The following is a 26,447-nucleotide window of genomic DNA, read 5'->3' as shown; positions in this document are numbered from 1 at the left end:
GAATGGTCTCAGGGGTTTCCAGTCTCCCACCCCTAAGGCATCCCTCACTGACCTGTAGAAAGTCAAAGCCATCTGCGTAGAAGCCCTTCAGCTACTAAAGGGCACTGCATGCCTTGGCACTGTTAACGCAGTCTCTGGTGTTAGTATCCAACAACTTTCTGGGGAATGTACTTGCATAAGAAACAGCTCCTCTCTTTGGTAGACTTGGGGGGTCCTGGGTCTAATTTACTCAAAGACTTAAATTTAATGGGGCTCAAATAGCAGGAAGCACATTTTCTCACCTTTCCCACACAGCCAGTTCCATTTGCACAAAGAAAAACCCACAGTCTACTTAACCTTACTCAACTCAAGGGAGCAGTATGAGGCACCTGTGGTAAGTGTGCAATGATGCTGAAGCTGATGGCCTCTAATAATTCTCCTTCTTCCACCTAGGATATTCATATCCACACAGGAGTGATAAGATTTATCCCAAGGACAGCTAGTCAAAATGGATAGATTTTTCTCTAACTGATTGAGGTACTGTGTAAATATTATTGTATTTAGACTTTCTTACAGTGATAATTAAAAAGGCATGGGTAAAGTGAATATAGGATTTCTCAGCCTTGTGTTTTAGGATAACATTGATTTTTTCAAGAAAAATGGTGATTTATGGCAAAGATGCTCTCCATAAGCCTGTCAAAATGATTCATCAGGAGTCTTGCCTCTAAAGCTCTGCAAACTTAGCAGCTCATCCTGGCAAACTGAATACAGCAAGTTTTTTACACCTTTTTCCCTTTCCCAGGAACCAAAATGCAGTTCTGTGCTATAATTATGCTGATCAGCAAAAACTTGATAGGAAGAAAGCAAAAGAGCAGGAAAACCCCTCGCCAGCTGTGCTAGTCCTTTTTTCCAAAATCTCTGACACAGGGCAGATTATGCAAGGCTGGGCAGACAGAGTGCTACCTTTATAAGAAACACCTCTCAAAGAGCGTAAGTATTTCAAAGACCTTGAGTACCTCAAAGAGCCTCTGTGCTCTTTGTCAGTGTGGGTCAGTTTTAACCTTAATTCATTCTGGGGTGTCAGCCAGATCAGAAACGCAACAGATTTACGCTGCAGACTTAAAATAGGCATCTTGATTGTCTCAGTTTCAATAAGGTATCTGATTTTCTCTTCCCTCTTCACAATCCTCTTCCTCTTCTATAACTCACACACAAGGCTCAGTTGCCTTTCTGGTTGTCTCATGCACACTCTGTTACACAGCAAGATTGCAACTCATCAGTCAGATCCAGCAGTCTCCTTTCCTGCTGCAATCCTGTACTTCACAAGGGTGCCGTACCCGGGAGCACAGACTTCTTGAGCTCCTCCTAACATCAGTGGAAGGCTGGGCATTTTTAGAAGATGATTACAATTCTAAGTGGATGAATAATCTTCTGGAAGTGCCCTGTGTCAGCTGTGCAAGGTACTTAAAAGTCAGATGAGCTGAATGACCACACAGGACACCATTAGATTGCTCCCTCCTTTAAGAAAACCACAGCGTAACACAGAGGCTGCTGGTTGCTGTAGAAGGAAAGAGTTCTTGCCTCAGCAAAAGGGTGGGAGTGGAGGAGTGAGTGCTTCACTTTGGTGCTGACAGTATTTCCCTCAGCAAAGTGGCAGGGGGAAGGCAGACAATGCAATCTGGAGGGTGGTTTGGGTTTTTTTTTTGTATCTGGCTCTCCTACACTCCTACAGTCTGCCACCTGCTTGTATGTAGACCCAGCACAAGAAGCACCCACTCCAGAGGCTCCTGGAAACAGGACTGAAGGATAACTGCTGCTGAAGAGTAGCTGAGCCTCCCTTCCGCAGGGAAGTTGAACGAATTCATGCTCAGAAGGGAACTGCAGCAGCCAGACCCGTTTTAGCCAGACAGGACTCATTACTTTTTCTTGGTATGACTGATGGTGCTAAAAATTGTGTTCGTAAACTGGAACAGAAAGCCCAACAGCAGGAAGACAAACAGAAACTCATAATTAATTGAAACCTCACAATATTCTTCAATATTCTGGTGCCAGTCTAACAAAGCATCAAGAGTGTGAATAAGCCCAATATATACAGTGGTTCTGCGCTGGTCTGTAACACATTTAAAATAAAACATATGCTGAAAAACTTTGGCTGAAGGAGGGTTTGAATGCTCTGTACTCAGCAGCATCCCACTGAGAGTGTCAAGTGGGCAAAACAATAATATTTTGATGTGGATAGAGAAAGGAAGAGGCCGAGAGGAAAAGCAAATCAACGAGAGAGAAAGAAAACACTAGCAGTTTTAGAGCAGACAGAAATTTGAGGCTAAATTAGAGTGTGCCCTTGAGATGATCTGCATTGGACTCTCAGTCTTTGGACTTACACCCTGTTAGGAAAACTGTAAACCAGATCATTAGGAATGGTCATTTGGGAAGTTAAGGAAGCATTTTCAAGAATAGGCTGAGCTAATATTTGGCCTACTCTGCAAAGCGTCATCACCAACACTATTTAATCCCTCATGGAGTGGTTGTGCGGGAACACTTGCGATCCATCCAGCACACTAAACTGAAAGAAATCATCCATGTGGAAGTAAGGACAGACCTTTTCCTAAGAAGACCGGCATTTTCTTTCCACGTTTTGGCACTCTTCTTTAGCTCTTTAGATTCTACGTCCCAACAGAATAAGTAACCCAAAAGACAAAGAACAGGACAGAACCCATTTCTTGCTTTCATGGGGATGTGGGGAAAGTGTCATGTGTTTTTCCCTAACTACTTTCATCCAGCTGATGCTTAGAATGCCGCTGATGTGCTCTGGAGGAAGTTGTGTCCACCTCTTCTTAACCAGCTGAAGGAAGTAAAAAAAGAGAAGAGAGACAGAGAGAGGAAGATCCTAAAGGAGTATTTTAAATAAAAAAAGATGTATTGGGGCATTGCAGAGTTTAACTGTTTGCAAGCCACCCACAATAAACCAGATTCCACTTCTTTCATTCTGGGTGCTTTTTCAAGTAGATGTCCTATCTGAAAGGACTTGAAAATTCAGCAGCAATCCAACATGATGCTTTTCCTTCTAGGCAACATGCTGCAAATTCCCAGGAAACATAAACAGAAAATGCACAAATATATGGACTTTCTAGTGGATTATACAATGCAAAATATTACAAAATCTTTTCCTGTTTATTTTATGTTGTGCATACTTTAGTTTTACTCAAAGGAAGCAGTGAATTAGCAAGTATTATAATACTAAGTCTCCTGCCATTCTCTTCAAAATCACTCAACAGTGAACGGTCATATATGCCTGTAATCATGCATCCTCTGCTGTGATCTGCAGCTGTGGCTGAGACAGGACATGGAGCTTAGCTGCTCCAAACAAGTCAGCAGAGTTAGTTAAAGGGCTTTGGAACTACTGGGGCTGTTACTGGGGAGCTGGTTTGATGTCCCTATTTGAGAGAACAGCCTTCACCACCTTGGGACACTGGGAACAGTGGAATGTCTTTTGGCCCCCAACACTAATGTTTACATTCATTCCCTCTTCCTTCACTGGAAGAGAGATGTTAGTTCTCACTGACACCCTTGCAGGACTGAGAGAGAATATGCAAAAGAGAGTAGCAGCTTCTCTTAGTTTTCTCTTTCAGCAATGCTATTAATGACCAGTATGGAAGATGGATTGTTTTCTAAGAGCACAACTTTGTCTGGGCTATGGGCAGCACTCATGAAATCAAGAAGAACAAACAGGTCATTCCCAGCAGCATTTTTCTTTCCCTGGAGGGACAATTCTTGAATTTGGTGCTACTTAAGATGCTGTGCAGTATTAAAACAAGCAATGACTATTATAGAACACAGGATTGTTGTCTTTTTTCTTTTTTTGGTTGAGCCATTAAGTCATAAAAAGTTGACAAATACAAAATAGAACTGGAGCGATTTGTGCAATAATAAGGAAAATCTTGCTCAAGCCAACATTTTGGTTTTGCAGTATTGCTAATAAAATCAAACAATTAGACTTATAAAACAGAATTTTCCTTCCTATCTTGCAGCTCAATGACATAAATATCCATCTGGGACATGGGAGATTCATGGTAGGATTCCTTTTTTGTTGGAATCAGACCAGTGACTGGGCCTTGGGTGTCCCTCTGAGCACCAGCTTGTCCCCACATACACAACAGCCATTCTACAGCCCGTGAAATATGTCAAATGGTCTCAACACAACAGACAGTGACTCAATAGACAGATATTCTGTGTTCCTGGAAAAGGTAATTCTCTCGTGCTCTGACTCACAGAAAGGGCTTGAACCAGGGTTTCCTAACTACCTGTTGCCTTCAACAGTCCTTTACAGGAGAGAAGAGTACCTTCACCAGAGATAAAGTATGGTAGCTAACCCACCTAAATCTAAGATAAGCCTCAAAACAATGCTTAAAATGTTCAACAGATTTATGTTTCCAGAATTCATCATTATTATTTTTTTTTTTCTTTTAGCGGGACTTGCTGAAAACCAGCAGATGGCTTGTTATACTCAAACCGTAGGGAGAAGACAAGAAGCCATTTCTCATGGGATGCCACAACAGAGGCAAATCTCAAGGCTTTTCTGAATATACTTCAATATACTATCACTGAGAATGTATCCAAAGAACTATGCCCACCAGCATTTTGTGCCGTAATTACCTGATTTCCTCTTTCAGGTTGTTAGGGGTCTTTTCAAAACTGCTCCTCATTATAAAATAGCATCCATTTTCAGATGAGCAAATTTCTGGCTAAGTCCCTAAGCTAGCTAGCTAGCTGCTCTTGGAGGTCTGAAACCTGTGAATATACATCACTAGGCAGAGGAGCTTCAGTCTAATTTAGATGGCTTGTAAGTATACTCTGTCCTTAAGAGCACAAATCAGCAGAGATATACTGGCCTCATGAAATAAAAGAATGAGCAGAAAATTACATTCATTTTAGGCACCATGTCATACAGGTGAAAAAAAAAAAACAACAAGAAAAGCTTGATAAATTCAGAAAACCTTAAAGTTTTTATGGACAGAAATGGACTCCTTTTAAAGGCAACAGTTACTTCCATTTGATTAGAAACTTGGGAAGACCAACAGAATATAGCCAACTCCTGAAAGGGTTATTATCAAGGAAAGGAAGAAATGAGGGGTGATACCCGTTAAAAGCTATTTCTGTTAAATATCCTAGGGTAACCTGAGCCAGCCACTGGACAACTTTGACACTTCATGTAAGGGCAAGCAACCAGTGTCTAACTGAACAAAGAATTATCCTATTAAAACAGGGCAGGGGTTTGTAAGGAGAATAGCTTTTCTTCCCGTACAATAGCTTGTTCTACATTCTTTGTTCATTGACCTGCATCCTCTCAGTCTCCAGGAAAATAATCAAGAATAAGCTATCTGTGTCTATCTAGAAAAGACATATCTACAATATAATAAATAATCTAACTCAATTATATATGCTACATATATGTGAGCATATATGCCTGTTTATAAATACATACGGAGAGACACAGCACCTGTTCTTGATTTGTAGATATCTAAGTGCATACACAAACCTATTATATATGTATGTAGGTTTGTATAGGCATACACATATATAACTGCTTTTATAATACATATATGTAAGTATTCATGAACACATGTCAGTGGATGTTTCTATATAGGAGTAAAAAATATGTTGGCAATGTTCTTTCTCATTTTAACGTATCACTCATTTTGAAAATTATTCATACCCAACAAAGCAACTGCAAGGAGTTATTCTGGACTTAAGCATTTTATCGAAGAAACAAGAATCTGCACCTTAAGGTACCATTTTCAACTGCAGAAGAAATGAACGGAAATTACTGAAGAAAACACTTTTCTTAAAACACACATTACACGTTTACCCTAACCCTTCACCAAAATGTAGAAAGGAAGCGTATCACCAAACTCTGAATCCAAAACCTTGGCCCCACCAGATATCAGCAGGAATTGGCCAATTTTAGTTTTTATATTTGCCATTGAGCGTTTTATCCCATCACATCATCCTAGGTAAAATGAAGACTGCAGCTGATATTGTTGAGGCCAATGCCTGTAAACTGGTGGATGCCCGAACTGCAAAAGGAAATCAACATCCACCCCAGTGGGGCTATAGCATCCGAGGCACACTGGAGCCCTGCCTCGCACTGATGACACAGTTGCACCTTTATACTACCAGCTCTTCTGAAATGAGTGTGAGGCTCTGCAGAGATGACAGCTTCTCTGACTTCCAGTGTATGGTTGTCAGACACCCCTGCTCCTGACCTTCCCTGTTTCCATTAGCCATGCTTCTTCAATTGCAAGAAGCCCAAGGTATGCAGTGTGCACTTCAAGGGGCTTTGTTGTTTCAGGAATGAGAAAATTAGACTTTGTAAGGTTATACTCCCCCTTTTTTGTACTTACTGGACAGATTTGGCAGATTTTGTCATTAGTTTCTTGCTGCTGTTCATCCCCGCAGGCAGGGGTGATGTGAGCACATGCACACCCAAAAGCTTTTGCACGACTGTGAAAGAGGATTTTTTTTCCTTACTAGTCTCCAATTTTCTCTCTTAAGAAAGCAGTACATGGACTGCCTACAGTAGCTGGGCTAATGAAAGCAGCCCGTCTGCCCTTGTGAAGCTGCCAACTATCTGGTCTGGCTACCTTGCTGAGACATGAGCTATACTAACTCTCAAGCTACCTTAATATTAGTATTCCTACACAGAAGACCTAGCTCTGGTCATTTTATTAGGCTTTTCTTGGTACTCAGCATGTATTTTGAACATTTTTATAGGAGCTACATACAATTTGCTTGGAAGAACTCTGCTTTTTAGAGGCTATTCTAAGAAAACAACAAAACCATGAGGAAATAGAGTTAGATTACATTTTAATACAAGCATCTGATAGCCTAATGTTAGTCCACAATTTCAGTATGGTCATTCCAATGCTTAAAAATCATACTCTCTTCACCCTGAATACAGCTAAATTAACTGAAATTGCTTGAATCTACATTAAAGCATAGCACTATGGTCTGAAGCTTTCTATTGACAAAGGAGCACTTACCTGTAATCATAGTTAGAGCTGATAAACTTGCTAAGGCTGGGATATCAAGGTTAAGGCTCTTTAAGTTTAAGGAAAAGTCTTTAATAGAGTCGAGCCACTCCCCAAATCCACGAAGGCACTGAAGTCTATGAAGCACGAGTCCATTGCAGAATACAAACTTATCCTCAGCAGTATCAGACCTCAAATAAAAATAATAGAAAAAATTATAAATGCATCTTCTACTTTACAGCAAAATGCATAACCAGTATTGAATTGTCTGTCATTTAAAATCCAAGGCATATTATCCTGAGACATATGTGGGCATTCACGTTTACAATATGCTTCTCCCTTGGGGCCAAAGTACAACAAACAAGCTTCTGTGATTGCTTACTTGGTAGGGTTATAAGCCTGAGGTTAGCTGTAGCATGTGGTGTAGACTGTCTAATTAGTTAAGATTTTGGTCCTGCCCAAAGGCATAAACAGAGAAGACATTTTCCATTAAATACTGTAGGTTTGAACCAAAGGAATACTAAGCAAGTGCATTTTGAAATGTAAAACTAATAAAAAATGGAGAAAGAAGAGATTCTGCACCTCTCAGCATTTACTTTTCCTCATCTGCATTTTTCAGAAGGTAAAAACTGATAAAGAAAAAACAATGGAAAACACATACAGTAATGGACCACAATACACATCACACCATAAACTCTTTCATATGAAAATGTGTGTGTAAGATAGATACTACAGCCAAGCTCTCCTCTCCTTCTCCTCCCCATTCCCAATACCCCTGTTAAAAAATGCATGCAAAGGTCATTTTCAACCTAAGGAAACAGGGCATAATTCAAATCACCAGCCTGGAATTTTCCCAGTCCCTGAAAGTGTTTTAGGTTAAGTGTCTTAACTAGTGCTACACTGACAAATAGCATCTCACTCTATTAAATGACTTGGTATTAAGTAGAAAAGCAATCTGAACAAGATTTTAAATCTTCTTCATCCCTTTCAAAAACGGATGACAAAGATGTGCAAGCACAAGAGAAGGGGAAAAAGAAAAAGCTTTCATACTGAAGGTGCTTTTCTATAGTTTATGCTGATGAGTATGAAGCAAATAGGACCTGAGGATCAATTTTGCTTACTATGGAAGAAGAGGATGGGGTATACCAAATAAAAAGAAGCACATTAGCAAGACCTACGTTCTCTTTTTAAATCACCTTTTTGGGGGGGGGTTCTGCAATGTAAAATGAATTAAACACCAGATCCTTTGGATGCAGACATTGCTGATGTTCTGTGGGGTTTTTTTCGGTACCACTGACAATGTTCAAAGATCGCACCATATTTATTCCTTAAAAATATTTAGATGGATGATTTTTCACATCATCTTAAAAGGAAATGAAATAAATAGTTACCTGATGGAGAGTCTTAGTACAAACAGCTCCAAAAAAGCTGATTCTATGAGTAATGTCTGATCTTCTTTTGGGAGGTCAGTAAATCCTGGGATTTTTTCTGCCCAGCCTCTAGTTATGTCAATGGAGGCAGTCAGAAGGTTATAGAACTGTTGTACATGTTCTGCATCTGTGCCTGCAGCAGCCTGATCAGTGGAACAGTACTAAAATGAAAGCCACAGAAAGCAATGTTATGTGCATTTAAGGGCATTCTGTGAAACATACTTCATTACTTGCCCAACAACATCTTCTTCTGTGGCAAAGCTGGTATTATTATCAAAGGCATAATAAGTAGGCCTATATCTATCTACCTATTTGGCTACCTACAGGCATTTTGCTATTCAGATGTACATTTCAAAAATATTTCCACATGTACAGAACATGTTTAATTATAAATTAATATATAAACAATATATATTAATATATATAAATAAAATATAATAATTACCATCACATTTCACAAGTACCTGTATGCTATTAGTAAACAGAAACAGAAACCTGGTGGGTAAGATAATTTCCATCACACTAGAAGAGGAATATTATTTAACTTGCTACAATTAAACACTTTTCCCACTGATGAATTTCTCTCAGTATGTCCAAAACACAGATTTCTTCCAAAACCTCTGCAATTGCATTTTATCTGACAGCGATAGAGACACGTAAGATAAATCATGTTTTATCTGACACATGCAGCATTGCTTCATTTGAATACATAATTGGTTCAAAGTAAAAAAGGCTGCCCCATATCACCTCCTATCCTTCAAATAGAAGCATTTAAGGTTCAGGAGAACCTATTATCCTGCTTATGTGGCCGTAACTCTTCCAGACAACCATTTGACAGACCCAGTTTGCTCAGCTTCCCCGTGATCCCCTGACAGCTCCCTCCCTGCTCTCTCCTACTTCCCCACCAATGGATCCCTGTCACTCCCCTGCTGCTGCTCTCTCTCTTGGCAGAAAATAGCACACGAGCTTTCATGGCTTACTCCAACTCTGTGCTGCTGGTTTTCTGAACAGGAACTGGGTAATTTGGCATTTATTGTAACAGCTTCCTTGCCATCATACATCTGGTGGGTTATTTCTGGAAGAGATTTCATACCCATTCTCTCTCCGGGATTCAGTCAAGGAAAGGCTGAGTGGTCTCCATGGCTGAAAGAACTGTGCACACCCTCTGGCAACAACTTGCCACATGCAGCTAGGGCTTGAGTCCATCAGCTTAAAGGTCTCCCTAGCAACTCCCAAAGCCAGAGTGGAAGTAGGAAGACACAGCTCTCTTTCCCATCATTATCAGTGGGCTGGCAGCCTGGAGGGGGACCTTATTACAGGCATGCCACTGGAGCTGCAGATATCACCCAAATTGCTATCTGCAACCCAAAAGTCACCTCTGTGCAGGAAAAAGAGAGGGGGACAGCAAGCAGAACTTCTCAGGTGGGTGCCCTGCTCTCTGCCCATCCTATTTGGAGCTGGCTGCTGTTGGTAGATAAGGGATGAAGTACACAGCATCAGAGTTGCTGATTGATTGGAGAACCAAAGCAATCCTAGAGACCTCTGGCTGTATCTGGAGTACTGGTGCTAGCCCTGAATGACTCTGTTCTGCTTGCCCAACGCTAACTGCGTGAGCTTCTCATGGTAAGCTCCAGCTCACATCTCTAGTCTGCTAGTGAAATGTGTAATCCCTCTTTACAAAGTTCACACAGAGACAAATTCTGCCCCAGCTACTCTGAAGAATCATGTCTCAATGAAGCCGGTAGAGCCCAAAATACAGAGTGGACCAATGGCAGAATAATCTTTATGCTGCATCATTTACGTTTTCATTCCCGCATCTGAATGGAGCAGTTGAGCAGCATGAACTAACTACTGCTGGCACTGGACCTCAGCAATATGTGCTGGGGTGATTAGTGGGGAGAAAAATAATATATGTTTTTTCAGGCACCTTGCATGTTCTGAACCCTCTTAAAATGAAGCTGTGGAGCAAGCCAAGCTAGTGCGCATCCTGGCTCTGGGAGATGTGCTCTGCTATGCAGGAGCTGAATAATGTCCTCCTTTCAGCACAGGGAAATCAAACAGGCTGATGAAAACTCCTGCTCTGCCATAGGCATTGTTAAGGCAAGAAACATGCTTGATCCTTTGAGCAGTGATGAGGAAGGAAAAGCAAAGGAAAAATAATACTACCCTAAGTTCATTCCATATACAACTTATCACAAGTCAGTGTAATTACGCCAGTTATTAATTTGTCCCAAATATTTATGAAACACACCTTTGGCAAAAGTAAGGCAAAGTTTTCATGTTTTCTAATGAAACTGGATGCAGCATTATGTCACATAACTGTGAATGCCACAGTATGGTATATTCCACAAGGAATTAAATTGAATACATGTAAAAGAATTATAACCTGTATTTGTTGTTACAGTTTATCCCGTGAGAACAATTTTAGAAGAAAGGTAAATGTTATATGCAATTGTATAATTTGTAGCTGCTTTAATACATCAGTGCTCACTACAAAGAGTTTGCACTTACAAAGAATAGCTAAAATAAAATATTATTTACTTGTTACAGACTTAGCAGTATAAAAAGTAACCATAAACAATATGTGTGGCTCTGGCTTATGCACCAAAACCGGTGGGGTTTTCCATGTTTATTTCATTGAGAAGAGGTGAAATTTGACCTAACTTTTGACCAAGACAGATGGCAAGCCTACCCTTGGTCAGGAGGCCACGGTAGGGAAGGGAACAAATCTGCATTTCTTAACCTGCCCTATGCAAACTGGAAGCACGCTGTGAGAAAGCCAGAAGACAAAGGTCTGCCTTACTCCCTTGCCCAGAGATCCTTTGGGAATTGAATGAAACCCGACTGTTGCTCAAGGAAAGGGTTGCATGTGTAGCAAGCAACATTAAATTGTATGGCATATCTAAAGAGATACAGAAAGCCTGATGTTGGAGAGCCTTATAGCACAACCTAGCTCTACCCTTTGCCTGCTTTCATCTGACCTTCACCAACTGCTACAGCTGCAGAACCCCAACAATAACAGAGGAGAAGCTATGCTTGTTTGTATGAAAGCCCCACTCTTTGCCTAATTTTGTGGCTGGGGAAGGAGGGGGTATTATTACCTAAATGTTGCACTCTCCCTCCAAAAAAGCAACACTTCTATTTAAGTCAGTGGCTAATCTGCAAGAATAAGGACAAGAAGATAGAGGGTCTGTTTCTCATCTCACTTACTCAGAAGTGTAAACTCGGGGAATTGCACCAGTAAAACAGGTGTGAGACCGGACTGCGGCCCTTGGCCTTTAAGGAGTTCAGAAACCAAATTCTCTTCCTGGCAATTGCTTTTTTGAAACCAAGGACCTAAATATACCTTTGCTGTGGACTGGTAAGTTAAAACCAGCGCTGAAAAAAAAGTAGCCATGCTCTGAACAGAACCGGTTCCAGTCTGTTTTGGTTGAAAATTCATGGCTTATGTAAATTTATTTTGGGGTTTGGTTTTTAGAGTTTTTCTTTTCGAGTGTGTAGGGGGTTTTGGAGGGAAGGAGCTCCTCTCCAAAGCTCTTATCAGTGCTTTTAAGACGGTAAAGACTTTACGGCTTGTAAACATGAAGACCATGTTAAACATTAAGGTCACGTCTGCAGAAGTGTTAGGACTGACTCCAAAGCCAAATTTCCAGATCCACCCATTTGTGGTGCTCAGCAGGGGTACGGCGTAGCTGGACATGTCAGAAGTTTGCCTTTACGGGTACAGGATTATGCTTCAAAGGGATTTTTTTTAATCATTGAAGTGTGCTTACAGCATATTTCATTCAGTTAATTTCAGTTTTTACGCAGCACTTGTTTCTGATCTCCCTTAACTTTCCTCTGTAAGTATAAAGTTTATAAAAACCATAAGAATCTATTAATTTCTTTAAGCATATTTTTGTCTTTTCAGTACTGCTGAGCACAACAATTATATATTTTATTGTAAAGAAAAACCTAGATATTACTATGTCCTAACAAACAATCGTGCTTAACCTTTTAGCTACCAAGACTAAATTAATTTACTGTCAATCATAGGCTTCCTGTAACGTCCAACAGAATTGTTCAACAATCAGGTCTGTTTTCATTAAAAGAGAAATAACTACTGAAGGACAAAGAAAAAAGTCACATAAAACCACGCAGTTTTCATTCAGTTCTTTGTAAATGCAAAAGATCTTTATGCCTACAAATGAATAAATACATAAGGTCAGATACTGCTTTCATGGCCTGGGCTATTATATGCTTGTAATTCTGTGGAACTCAGCAGATTTCTGTCAAAGAGCACAGCTCATCACATACCTTGGTATTTACAGAATGACCCCCTGAGACATCCTGGTTAAGTTAAAATATGTCTAAATATGGCTAATGCATTCTCCCCCTAAAAGGCTGTCAGATACTGAATAGCTAGATTCTTAATAATAATTAGGGAAATGATATGATTGTGTATTTACAGATAAGCAAGAAGAAAAGTTGTTACAACATGCTTAAAATTGCTAAATTATATATGTAAGTACAGTCTAAAATGGAATAATCTAGTTGTTATATAATTATAAACAAATACATTTTAGTATTGAATATTACTTAGCAACAAGTGATAAACGGCCAACGTAGATGTTGCCTGAATACAGGTGTATTTTTTAAAGTCTTGGATTTAATAATTTTTCATTAAGGGGAAGGAATTTTATCCTGGTTTTCCTCAGCTGGATTTTCTTTCTTTCCCTATATCTACCTGCCTAAAAATGTATTTAACAAGCCATTTCAATGCTGTATTTTAATAACTACAGAACAGTTTTTTAAGCTTTCAAGATATTCCATGAATATTTAAATAGTGACTATGATACATAAAAGAACAAGGTTCAAAAATGTATAATCTCTGGTAAAGCTTTGCTGAGACAGTTTTTCAGAATTTTTCTCTTAAAAGGCTTGTTTTACAAATGTGAATTTTACTGAAGAAATACTTATGCTGGGCTATTCAAGGCCAGACCCTGGCCCCATTTGAACAATGGCAAAATTCTACTGATTTCAATAGAAATGGCCCTGTCCATCCAGTGCTACTTTGCACAACCCTTATACCTGAATATTAGGGAAGTGCTATTAGATTTTAGCCTTCTGAACCTGGAAATTGAGATACTGGACATGTGAGCACTGCTCCTAGTTTGGTAAATTAATCAATTGTATTGTGATTGCCAGTGTTTTGGCACAGCCTTTTCCAAGAAGAACGCTCTGTTTATCCATGCATTTTTGCTTTCAGTCACCCATTGAATATACAGCAGGTAATTTTGTGTCTAAGATCCTCATGATGGGTAGTTTCTAACAGGAATTTCTACTGCACCTCCTTTCCCCTCATCACCCACCTACCATGAAAAGACATGGCTGGCTGGACAAATTTCTACCCTAATCCAAATTTCACATTTAGTCTCATTTTAGCAAACCAGCTGGTAGGTAGAAATGCAGCCTGTGAGTCATTTCTATGTGGAAAACAAAGAAGCAAAGAAAAATGAAACATACTCTTGAATAGTCAAGCTCCCTGGGCGTGGAGTCAGTTAAAGCTCGTACAAGGGCGTTCATCATGCTGATGGGAGGAGAAGGTGGGGAGGGCTGAGAGGGTTCTTGCTGTAAGGGGCTCTTTGGTTTGGAAGGCAGCCGACCTCTTCTCCCTTTCAGGCTGTCGGTACGGACAACTAGGTAACAACATAAGAAGCAGGAATCAGTTGTGAAGATACCAGTAATGCTGGATCAGAATGAACACCTGCTTTTCTTATGGTCATCAGCCCAGCAAAAGTAGGAGCATTCTCCAGTTTCAGCACATGCTCTTGATGCCTTTGATTGCAAAAGAACACAAACGATACCGAAATTGCGTCAGACCTATGATTGTAAGCAGTAATGTAGCTGCTTACTTAAAGCCCAGCTGTGTTCCTACTGTTCATGCTTTGTTTGCAGCATGTCTGTGTGCCTGTGTATGTGTGCCCATGCACACACACAGACACTGCTGCTGAAAGAAAACTGGATGTGAAACACAAATTCTATTGTTCTTACTGCTGGTGCACCTTTTAAAAGGCACAGTTGTCCATTCAAAGTCATTTTAGCTTTCTTAAAGCATTTGAAGGAATATGGCCACACTATATAGGTTATATTATCCATGTTAGTATTTGCAGTGGGACTGCTCATACAGTATTACTCACATACTTAAATATTTGCAGAATTGGGACTAATGAGTTGATCCTGTTTCCATTTAAGTTAATTGCAAATTTACAATCAGCTTATGGGAATGAGACAAAATCCTATGTCAAAATGCACACAAGCCAGTGCAGCCCCTGGTGAGATAACAGGGGGAAGCCAACAGCATTATTGAGCAATGTTCAAAGTTAATAAAGGAGACATTTTGGCCAGTGTCAAATTATCCTCTTGTGACCTTGCTCTTCTTGAACTCTCAAGTCTAAAGTCTAAATATGATAATATGGGTGAAAAGAAGAAAATCAATATATTATTACACAAATACACACATCTGGGGGTAAGCTATGAATCCCATCCCTATAAAATTCCCTGTAAAGACACCTATATCCATACAGACACAAACACAGGTTCATTAAACGCAGTATTTCAGTGTTTGGGATGATAATAGCGATAGTCCTTACCTTCTTTAACCATGCCGACACTGAGACACTTCTGAAACCGGCAGTACTGGCATCTGTTACGACGTCTCTTGTCCACCGGACAGTTTTTGTTTGCCAGACAAACATATTTTGCATTTTTCTGAACTGTTCTCTGCAGAAATGCAACACAAACCCAGCAAACCAATCATTTCTTGAGCAACTTAGAACCTGACAAAATGTGTTTTAATTACAACATGAAAAGCGACAGTGCAATTCATATAATTAGATAAAATTAATTTCCTAACACACTAGCCTGCAGGAAAAACAATTTTATTAGTGTTAGCTGCTGACAATGAAAATCATCTAGGATTGTTCTGAAGCAAGTCTCTGGAGACAGGCAACTTTGAATGATAAAATCATATCTGAAATTACCAGGTCATCACATCTACCTTTGGGGATTAGATTATCTCCGCTTTTAATATCCCTTTGGGAACAATTTTCTACTTGGTTCGTTCCCTTGATTATTGCTGACCTTATTAAAATAAAATCAAAATGATCTGCAGTGTATTTCTTTTGGTATCACTATTGTTAGTCAAATACCACAATAACTGGTTTGGTTAGCCATTAAAATCATTGGGGAGAAAATACAAATACCAGAAACCCCTACAAAATATGGTTAGTTCAATATTCTGGGAAAGCTAACCTGACCTGGGGAAAAAAAAACAAACCAGGCAGAATTATTCTGTGTTACATTTAATTGACTCTAAAATGATCTTAAGACTATACAATAAATCCAAAATTTGTAAAAACCCGGTAAGCTTTGAGAGAACGTAACAAATATTGATGCAAAAATGTAGTATGTTTTCCCATCCTTAAAATCAAAGATACATCAATAAATAACTTGGCACCAAGAAAAAAGACTTTAAGAGGACAGACATCAGAACAGGAATAGATTTATCAACTCAGCATTCAGTATTAATTTTTTCACTGCAATTAAATTAATGGATAAATGTTATTTCATAATTTGTGTTTCTTTTCAACTCACAGCCTCAACGTACTAAATGTAAGAGCCACAGCAAATACTTATCATTGCGCTTTGGAGCTGAAAACTTACTAATTTTGCAGAATAAGCTGGAGATACTGCTCCCAGTCAAGGATATACTATTGATTACCACAGGGTCAGGATCGGGCCCATAAGAGCTGCTGTTTCCAGGTTATTTGTGTCCCCTTTTCAGTTACATTTAAATACAAATGAGTTTCATGGGAGATGTGTATTTTACCATGTTGTGAAAGGATTATTATTAAGTAACACTGGCAGCTCTGTCTACAATTAAACAAAAATGCTATAAGCCCTCCCCACAACTATTTTTGGACTGGTTTTGTTTCCCATCGTAGCTTTTACTAGAACAGGGGCATGACTGCTATCTTTGTAGGCAGGAATATACCAAATCAACCCTAAATGTATCAGATCTTAAGCCTGTTGCCCAGAACCATCCTTAACAAAAGTCTGTCCCAAGTTCCTCACTTTAAACAAGCTATTTCTGAAAATAATGCTGGAATCTCAACTCAGCCTGTTGAAAACAAATTACAAGTCACCCAAATCTACGAGCAAAAAGAGAGTATCCAATTCTTAAAAATACAAACACAAAGTTTCCACTGGGAAACTGCCGTGTGGAAGTTATTTGTGTTGCTATTCAGCTGCAAAGCTTTCTTGGATACCAAGCAGGCACCGGGACCCTGTGCAGTGCTTAGTCACTGCTCTGCAAGCAGCTTTCCACTAGTGAGGACTCACTGGGCTCCTAAACTGAAAAGTAATGACGAGGCAGCAACCAAATAAAACTAGAAGTGCTTGGGTTGGCCTCTCATGTGAAATGGGTTTCCCCCTGAGGGCAGCCCCACAGTCCTCCTCACCCCAGCTGCCCCAGGGCAACAAATGGCACCAGTGCACCAACTAAAATATCAAGTGGACTTTACGATTTCAGGGTGTCTTTTTTTTAGGCAGATGATTTCAGGGTGTCTTTTGTTTAGTTGGAACGGCTGATAAACAAAACTGAGTTTGGATGCATTCCGTGTGAGTTTTGCTATCGAGTGAATGCAGTTTATAGCTCAGACAGGGCTGACCCATGCTCTGCTGAAGGATGCTGGCAGACTGGGGATGTGGTTTGCCCAGCTCACTGCTCTGGCCCTTTCTTAGCCGAGACTGGGTGATGCTTTTATCCTACAGAGGGCTTGCTTTGGTCTTTGTCAATAGCTGGATGGGTGTACATCCTGCCCGGCTGGGGGGCTCTGAGCTCTAACACAGGATGCTCCTGAGCCCTGGGGTGAGGACCAGAAGCATGCACATGGGGAGGGAGGAGAGGCTGGGGTAAGCGGGGTAGGGAGCAAACCGCAGAGCTCTCACCTTGAAGAAGCCCTTGCAGCCCTCGCACGTCCGTACGCCGTAGTGCTGGCAGGCGGCGTTATCCCCACAGACCGCGCAGGTGCCTTCCCCAGATGAGGAGCTCCTGCTGGGTGGAGATGGGAGGCCGCTGCTGCCGCTGCCACTGCTCTCACCCATCAGGCTGGAGGTGGCTGCGTTGAGGCCGAGTGGTGAGAAGGCTAATGTGGCTGGTCTTTTGGCCAGGTGAAGCCCGTAGGAATGGCCCTCCATGGGTGCCTGGCTGGCGGCAGGTCTGTCGGAGCCCAGGGGCAGGCTCAGGGAGGCAGGATCATAGCACATGTGGGCAGCTGCGGCTGGCGTGTGCGGAGGGGAGTGCTTGAAGTGGAAGAGGGGGAAGCGCGGAGGCACGGTCTTCATGGGAGCAGTGTCCATCAGGTGGCCAGGTGGCAGGCAGGTCTGTGTGGGCTGCAGTGGCGGCTCATCCCACAGGCTCTGGTGAGAGGGGAAGCCAGGTGTGGTGGGAGTGGAGGGCGGAGATTGCTTGAAGTACATGGAAGTGCTGGGCATCCCCTCATCCGTGGAGGGTGGCAGTGAGGGCTGATAGGGGGAGAGACGGGTGTCTTCCATCTTTATGAGGGGCCTCTGGCCAGAGGAGGCAGATTGCATTTGGTAGAGGCAGGAAGGCTTGAGCTCGTAGCTGCCAGAGTAACCCTCCATAAAGGTGCTGAAGCTGGGCAGGGAGGTGGTGGCAGTGGCAGTGATTTCAGTACTGCTCAGGTCCATGGTCAGCTTGGCATAGTCAGGGTTCATGATCTCTGAGCTGTATTCCGAGCCATACGCGTAGGTCTGAGCTGCATAATTTGAACCGGGTGGTGAAGGACTATACTGCGCTTGCACACAGGGCATATCTGCAAGGGCAAAGGGGGACATTAACAACGAGCCCAGGCCCTCAGGAACTTCTTTCCTAGAAGCTTTCCCACATTTCACGGAGCTCAGTTAGACACCCGACTCCCAGTCTCTCTTGGACATGGGACATACGTTAGCCTCGTGTCTTTGCCTTTCAGCAAGAAATATGCATTAGGGATCAACTAAGCATTAGGTATTATGGAGCCTGCTCTCGTCTAGTCAAGGGAGCAACTCAGATTTATACCAGTGTCAGGGAAAGAGGAATCCATCTCAAGCTGCCCTACATCTGCTACTTAATATACATAGGTGTCAATGAGAATTAGATAAGCAGAATGAAAACAGTTTATGGCTCTAAACCTGTCTCTGTATGCAACCGTGCCCTAAAATTTTCATGAAGGGTAAACGAGACTATCAAATGCATAATATGAAAAACTACATTTTATTTTAAAGAAACAGCATTTTCAGTACATGGCAGAGAATGGCTTGAATCACAGTGTTTGCTGCTTAGGACTTGCAAATATCAATATTGCTTACTCAACTCTGGGACTTTGAAGCGTATTTCTGGTCAGCTAATAATTCAAGGCTGCTGTCTGACCAGTAGTTTTAAGGCTTATCTATGATAGAACACTCTCCTAAAGAAAGTGGGGGCTACAACATACCCTTGAATTTGAAAAAAAATGCAAAAGAAGTAGTGTGTGCTATTTCTGTTTTTATGGGAAAGCGAGGTTGAGGATGCTAACATAATTGGGTTTATCCATTAGTCTTAAAAGCTAATGTGGTTCACCGATAGCTGGGATGGTTGAAGCAACATGCTGCCTGGTGATAAAGATTTGGTTTTTATTCTTTTCTTTTTCATTTCCTACTAGTTTGCTATTTCCTTTGCTGCTCTCAGGAAATAATGGACCCAATTCTGCAATCCATTTGAGGTTTGCCTAACTAAACACTGTGAGATTCTAGCCCAATATTTGCAAACTCAAACTAAATGTGCGTGGTGCATTTTGGTTCTGCAGCAGAGGAATACAATGTTTCAATTAATACATACTTTCTTATAAAGGGGGGGGGGGGGGAAGTAAATATGGGGAAAATGTATATCAAAATTAAGTGCAGTTCATCTCTCCTTAATGGTAATTTATATTCCAAAAGCAATTGAGAAAAAAAATCATAGTAAAAAAAAGCTGCCTTGAAAATAATGAGGTTTTCCTCAGTATTTTAAGAACTCCCTTCACTTATAAATTTAAAATAGTCAGTTGAGCCTGGCATGCAAGAATCCAAATAATTTGTGTTAAAGCAACTGCTAATTATTTCCTGCCCCCTTTGCAGATAAACATATTTAAACTAAGCACCAGATTTCAATTATCGTACTGTCAAAAGCCATTTGGATCTTCCTTCTTCTTGAGAAAACATTAAGGGGGGAAAAAAGTGCTGTTTTCTGAAATTAAGTACCTCCTGCTTGTAAATCCAAATGCTTAAAGAAAAAAGCAGGACAGCCCTTTCATAAGCCTTGCCTCCCAGCGTTAATTCTGTTTTTTCTCTACCTTTCTGCTCTTTCCCATCAATTTCTGCCCATGCCATTCCACACACACACATTTCATGGCAAGTCCTAATACTATTGTTTGCTATTTAAGGGCCATCTGTTAAAATGTAGTGATCAAATTAAAAAGGGGAGAAATTCCTTCCACAAACCTCCAGTGTGAACTGACTGAGGACCACAACTGAATGAGTTGACACATAATGTCACCCGTGGACTTGTTGATGCACAACCCTGTGAAGGAAATAAAGGCTTTTTTTTGCTAGCTCAGAAAATGAGCAGGAGTTCAGGCAAAGAGACCATCATGGGGGTTTTTGGCATTATTTTTCTGAGCATAGCAGGGTTACGTCACTGAATCCTGGGCAAAGTGGAGTAAGAAAACAGAAGTCTAAAATAAGTCCGGCCTAAGGACAGAAAAAATATCCCTAACCTAAAGGTCTGGTCTCTCCTGGCTCTGCAGGGCTCCTCCTCCCTCGCCCTTTTGCCAGCACACTGATTATAACGCCTACTTTTCCACTTGGGGCACCGATATTAATTACCCTGCAAAGTAAATAAGCTGGGATATATTTTTCTTCTTTATCCAACAATATTAAAAACAGAGCACCCCACAGGAGGCGCATTGCAGAGCAACCTGTCATCAAAGCCCAAACGAATGGGTAAAAGAAAAAAAAAAAAGAGAAACAATCAGGGTAAGGACATTCACAGCTCTTACCTTATTATTCTGCTATCTTTGAGAGAGCTTGAAGTAAGGGATGCCCAATTTGAGGCCAAACATTCCCAAAATCCTTTGGGGGATTTAAACACCCCGCGGCCCCTGGACGGGACGTCGGGAGTGACGATGCCAAAGGGATTTGGGAAGGGTAGGAGCGGCGGCAGGAGCTCTCGTTCACACACACACACACACACACCCTCCTCCTCCTCTCCCGAGAGGCGCTGGTCGGCGGAGCGCAGCTTACCTGGCGGGTATCTTGCGCGCTGAATGGTGGGGCTGGACGTGCGGACGGAGGCGGCGGCGGGCAGCGGCGGCGGCGGTGGGGTGGGCGCCGGCTGGGACCTCTCTGCGGTGGTGGGTGCGGGGCCTGGCCTCGGCGGGGGGCGCTCTTCCGACCCAGGCTCTGTGCGCGGCGGGAGGAGCAGAAGGCAGAGTCAGAGGCTGCCGTACCCGATGGGCTGAGGGGGGACGCGGGGCGCATCGAGGGGACCCCATACACACACACACACCACCCGCCTCGCGTTCCCCCTTCACGGGTGGGAAAGGGGGAGCCGGAGAAGGAGCGGGTTTCTACCACCTCCCGCGCCCTCATCACACAAAAGCACCAGGATGGGACAGCGGAGCCGCCGGTTTGTTCACCGGGCAAGGAGCTTGGGGAGGGAAAGAGGACAGCACAGGCGGGCTGACCGCAGCAAGCGGGGCGGCATCCCCGTGCGTCCGCTTCCCCGCGGGAACTTTCTGGCTGGAAGTTTCTACACAAGGTATCGGCCGGTCCTGAGGGGTACCCCACCAGAGCGGCCGGCCTGCGGCGTCCCCGGGCCCCGCTCTGCCCCGCGGGACGCCCCGCTGTGCTGTTGGCAGAGGCGGGTCTGTCCCGGCGCTGCCAACGCGGTCGGGGGCTCCGCGGCAACGCGGGTGATGCGCGGGGGCACCGGTCCCTGTCCAAGGCAGCAGCTCCCGGCGGCTCCTTCTCCCGCTCCTTGCCTGCTCTGGGGGCGTTTCCTGCCTTCCCCGCTCCCCTCGTCTTTGACTCCCCGCCGGCTCCAGGGATGCTAATTGACTACCAGCTCATCCCTTTTTCTCTCCCGAGGGTTTTGCTCCCTCCCGAACTCCTGCGAAGCGGCTTCCCGCTCTGCGCGGAGCGCCCTAGGGCTCCTCTCCCCCCCGGTTACCTAGAGACACTCGCTGCGCTTTTAACCACGCAGCACCCCTCCGGACCGCGGCCGCCCGAGCCAGGAGCGCAGAGCCGTAAGGGCTGTAAATTAGGAGGAAATAACTACCCTTGTCAAAGCTCTTTTCTTCCTCCGTGCACTTTACATTCAGCCCCGAGTGACACCCCTCCCCGCCCTGTAATATGAGGAGGAAAGCGTGAAACACTCCATTGTGACTGTGACTTCTTCAGGCGGGTTTCGAAACCTTCATTTACCCGGGAGGGACCGCGGAGGGGGAAGCTCCATTGAATTAAAAAGTTTCGAGCTCCATTTCCACCGCCGGTTAGCTCGCGATTTTCATGATTTTAGGAGGCTGGGGGGATCGCCCCGAGCCGCACGGTCACTCCAGCAAATATCCACGACCTCGCGTGAGATTCACCTCCGAAGAAACCGTCTGGTCTGGTTTAGTCCGTTGTTTTTATACCGGGGCTTGACTCCAGCATACAACGGTCTCCACGGAGGAGAGGAAAATAGGGCGAAGAATGTAATCGAGTGAAGCGGCTTGGATAAAAGTTAGCGATTCATTCCCAAACTTTTTTTTTCCCTGGAGAAAAAAAATCCGATCCCGACACATCACCCCCCCCTTCCCCCCCCCCTCCCCCCCCCCCCCCCGAAAGCAGCTTTTTCGACTCTTTCCCTGGGAAATACCCTAGCACGGAATCCATCCTCTCCCCAAATTGCGAGTTAAACACCAGCGTTATTAACTAGCCGCGCAAAGGTGAGACGCGTCCCAGCCTGGGACAGAGTATCGCGATAATGCCGTCCCGACAACCATCCCTCGACATAAAATCGCAACACAGCGGCCGCGCTTTCTCTCCTCTTTCCAAGACTGAAACTTCTTTCGCAGCTATTAAGGCGAGAAGGGAAAAACGAGCGACGCGGCGGGGGCAGGGAGCGCGGTAGGAGCGGGCAGGGAGCGGGACAGCGGAGCCTCCCCGCCCGATGCCACTCGTGCCGGGGTACTGCAGCCCCTCGTTACCGTTTGTGACCTCCGAAGGGAAAAGTGCACATTTCCGAGGAGCAGATGCCGGGCAGACGTGCCGAGCAAAGCTCCTGTCTCATTTCAATACAATATGCCACATTCCAGCAATTACCTCTGGGGCGAGCTCCTTCGGGCTGCCGAGGGGAGCTGCTCTCTCCTGAAGTGAGGTCAGATCAACCTGCCCCGCCGTCCCTATTAGACAGCTCGAACTCGGGCAAACAAAGCAACCTAGTTCCCAAGCGCGGCTAAAGGAAGCAGACAAATTACTGCCATTCATCACCGGCGCTATAAACTCCCCGCCGCCGCCGCCGCCGGCAGCATCATTTCCATGACAACAAGTAGCAGAAATACCTCAGTACCACCGGCTCCAGCTCCCGCGCCTCTCGGCAACGGTCCTCCCCGTGTGCGGTGACCGGCGGTGCCCCGGGCACGGCGCGGGTTGCTGAGCCCGCGGGGAGGCTCGGAAGCCGGGTGGCAAAGCGAGCATCCACGGGAAAGGAGTGAGGAAGGGAGGGGGAAGGAGAAGGAGGAGAGGGAAAAGTTTCAGGCAGAGCCCGGCACTGCGGAGCCGCACCGTTAGCCACCGGCATCTCCCGAGCATCTCCCCCGGAGGCGCAACTTTGTCCCTCTCCCGCAGCCGCTCCCGCTCATTTGTATACGTACTCGGTTGCTGTGAAGGTTCCGTCTTTACATCTAGTTTGTAAGTGCCCTCTTCCTTAAAGGCGCATGTAGGCACTGTCCAGCGGCAGGACCCGAGACACAAAACCCCCGCGACTCCCGGTGGCTGCAGGTCCGGACGGTGCGTTATCCCGAGGCATGGAAAAGGATTGCAAAAGCCTGAGGAGCCAGGAGCCCGTCCGCGGGCAGACAGAGTGAGGAAGGGAACGGGCGGGCAGGCGAGGGATACCGAGCCGCCGCCGCCGAGATGTGTCTTTGTGTGTGCGCGGCGGGAGCCGGGCCGGGACCTGCGCCCGCGTCCCCGGTGCGAGCGCCCCGGGGTGCGCGTGTGCCTGGCGGAGAGAGGGGACGGAGGCGCCTCTCTGCGCTGCTCTCCCGCTCCCTCTCTCTGAACGTCATTTATGTGAGAGGAGCCCTAGCGGCCTCTCCATAGAGCGGCTGGAATGCGAAACGTCAATAGTGACGCCATGGGAGCCTGACGCTACTGACCCCCCCCCCTTCCCGCCCCAGTGTGTGCGCCGCGCTCCCGCCGCACCGCGCCTCGCCGTGCACAGCCGTACCGAGCCGTGCAGAGCCGTACCGAGCCGTGTACGGAGGCGGCCGCTCCGCTCCGCACCGCCGGCAGCGGGAGAGGGTGGCCGACCGGCCGCGGCAGCACAAGACAGATTTACATTATAAGATTATTATATTTTATTATTACAAAGATCGAGTTGAATTGTTTTGCAAACGCAGCAACTCTTTACTGGAGTGGTTCAAAGGAAAAATAGCTTTGCTTGCTTAATTAGTGGCACTTTCAGGATGAATTATTAAAGGTTTATTTTTTCTTTTTTTTTTTTTCTCTTTTCCATTTTTATTTTTTTCATTTTTTTCTCATTTTATTTTTTCCCTTTTTTTTTAATTTTTCCTACTACTACCCTTTTTCCTCCTTTTTTCTCCTTTTTCCTTTTTACCCCTTTCTTTCCTTTCGGAACTCCCCAGTGCGCAGGAGCAGAGAGCAGGTTGGGGACGGCGCCGCTCCGAGCGGCCCTGACAAAGCCTAGGCTCCCGCCTGCGCGCGTCTGTGGGTCTGTGTCTGTCTGTGTCTGTCTGTGTGTACCGGCTGGGTCCTCTCGCCGCCGCCTCCGCGGGCAGCAGGCGCCCGCCGCCGTGGCCGCTGCCGTGTTTACTTCTGCAGACGGCACCCGGACCGTTTGCGATTGTCACCGCGGCCGTTACTGACGTTTCTGTGCTTGTGCTACTTACAGAAGGGCTCCGCCAACCGAGGTGTACCGGCGGGGGCCGGAAGCCTGAGGGGCCGCAGCCGAGGCTGCGCACGCCGTGCGCCCTGAAGCGACGGGACCGGAGGAGGCAGCGTTCTGGCTGTGCTCGCTCGGGTCCCGCCGCAGCCTGTCACCACCACCGCCACAGACCGCGCTCCCCCCCGGGCCGGCGGGGACATGAGGCCGGGCTGCACTCAGGCGGCGCGGAGTCCACGTCCGGACTCGGGATCCCCTTTCCGCGTCGGTGCACGCTGTCCCGCGTGCCCCCCCCCCCCTCCCCGCGTGCGCCGGGGCCTCCCTCCCGGGCCGCCGCCGCTGCCAGGCCCCCGCTCCCCCCGCGGGGGAACCCGCCGTCCGCCGGGCTCCCCGCGCGGCGACACTTCCCCCCTCCGGACGCAGCCGGCCCCCGGCGGGGCCAATCAGCGCCTCCACGTCACCGCGGAACGCCATCCTCGTGCCGCCGCGGCCAATCCACGCACAGGACGCGGCGGGCCCCGTTCCGAGGGGCGGGGCGTAGCGGGCTGACGCACGGCAGCCGCGTCATTGACGCAAACGGCGTTGCTAAATATAGCCGCCGGGCCCCGTGCGGGGCGGTCGGGATCGCGCGGGGGAGGGGGCGGAGCCGGAGCCCATTGAGCGGCGGCGGCGGGGTGCGCGCGCGCGAGCGCGCGGGGCTATTTTTGGGTGTTCCTCCCCCCCCCTCCGGCCCGGGTTGTGATCCGGCCAAACCAAATATAGATGCGGGCGGGTATTTATAGCGCCGGCGAAGTCCCATTGTCGTGGGGCCATGGCCCCGCCCGCGTCAGGCTTCCTCTGCGCAGGGGGTGGCGTACGGAGACGCGGGGACCCCGGCTGCCCTCCGCGACTCTCCCTCCGGAGGGGCCCGGCAGCTGGGGGGGGGGGGCGACGTCCCCGGCTCCCCCCCACATAAAGGACGAAAGTCACTCCGGGCAGAGCTTGGCGGCTGGGCTCCCCCTGCACCGGGTCGGGACAATTCTCTAAGTGCAGCGTGCGCTGCTTTCGCTCCCAATCCCACCGCTGCCCTCCCGGGGGTGAAACACTTGACATTGCCGAGCGGCGACCAAACACCCGCTGCGGGGGCCGGCGGTGACGGTGGGTCTGCAGCCAGGCTCCCCCCGCCCCGCCGGGTGCGGGACACTCGTGGAAGCACAGGGTGTTTCCGCGGCGGGGATGCCCCGCTCGGCCGCGGCGGGGATACCCCCTGCCTGACGCAACGGAGCGGAGCAGGGGCGGTGGCGAGAGCGCATAGCGCGGCGGTGACCTCATGGCAGAAGCGGCTCTGGTTGGGAGTCCTCCCCGTGCCCCCGCCACCTCCAAACTAACCCCCCCCCTTTACCACCCTATCCCCCCCGCCTGTTGAGTAAGCGCCGGGAGAAGTGAAAATGCCATGACTGGCCGGTGCGCTCATCCCCGGGGCTGACACGCCGCGAGGAGGGAGATTCCCTTTGATGCCGCTGCCGCTGTGGGCGGCCGAGGGCAGGGGAGGAGAGAGGGTGGCACTTTCCGCCCGCCGCTCACCCCGGCCACCGGCCCCCGTAAAAATACTCCTCTTTCCATGCTGTAATTTCTCCTTTGCATCTCGGCCTCTCTACTGGGAAAGGGACCCCGCCACCCGGATCGCCCCCTCCGAGGGGGATCTCCCACCCGGGTATAAAGTCCCACCGCCACCACAAAACTCGCAGCCCGGCACTGAGAGCGCGTGTGTGTGCACAAAGTTTGGGTACCGCGTGGACGGTCCTAGAA

The 26,447-nt window shown here is 46.1% G+C and overlaps 1 protein-coding gene across 3 annotated transcripts in view; it reads right to left on the bottom strand.

Annotated features, from left to right (window-relative positions):
- The window catches only part of NR4A3 (nuclear receptor subfamily 4 group A member 3), a 29,086-nt gene extending 5,544 nt beyond the window's left edge, over positions 1-23,542 (bottom strand). The window contains exons 1-7 of one of the 3 annotated variants that reach the window (XM_061448966.1): positions 23,410-23,542; positions 20,798-20,956; positions 17,429-18,315; positions 15,070-15,199; positions 13,943-14,115; positions 8,399-8,598; positions 7,020-7,198 (exon numbers count right to left, since the gene is read on the bottom strand). In XM_061448966.1, coding sequence (XP_061304950.1) covers positions 7,020-7,198; positions 8,399-8,598; positions 13,943-14,115; positions 15,070-15,199; positions 17,429-18,313 — 1,567 coding nt within the window. In that variant the 5' untranslated portion in view covers positions 18,314-18,315; positions 20,798-20,956; positions 23,410-23,542. Of the gene's footprint in view, positions 1-7,019; positions 7,199-8,398; positions 8,599-13,942; positions 14,116-15,069; positions 15,200-17,428; positions 18,316-19,996; positions 20,076-20,797; positions 21,288-21,979; positions 22,339-23,409 lie in introns of those variants that run through there. The other 2 variants (XM_061448965.1, XM_061448964.1) reach the window with 2 other exon arrangements.
- Between the last annotated feature and the right edge of the window lie 2,905 nt (positions 23,543-26,447).

This window comes from Pezoporus flaviventris, unplaced genomic scaffold, assembly GCF_033815535.1.
Source record: "Pezoporus flaviventris isolate CSIRO_AGI_PZ_B2104156 unplaced genomic scaffold, CSIRO_AGI_Pfla_v1 ptg000007l, whole genome shotgun sequence".
NCBI lineage: Eukaryota > Metazoa > Chordata > Aves > Psittaciformes > Psittacidae > Pezoporus > Pezoporus flaviventris.
Note: the sequence above shows the minus strand (reverse complement) of the source record. Positions and strands in the feature narration are given on the sequence as shown.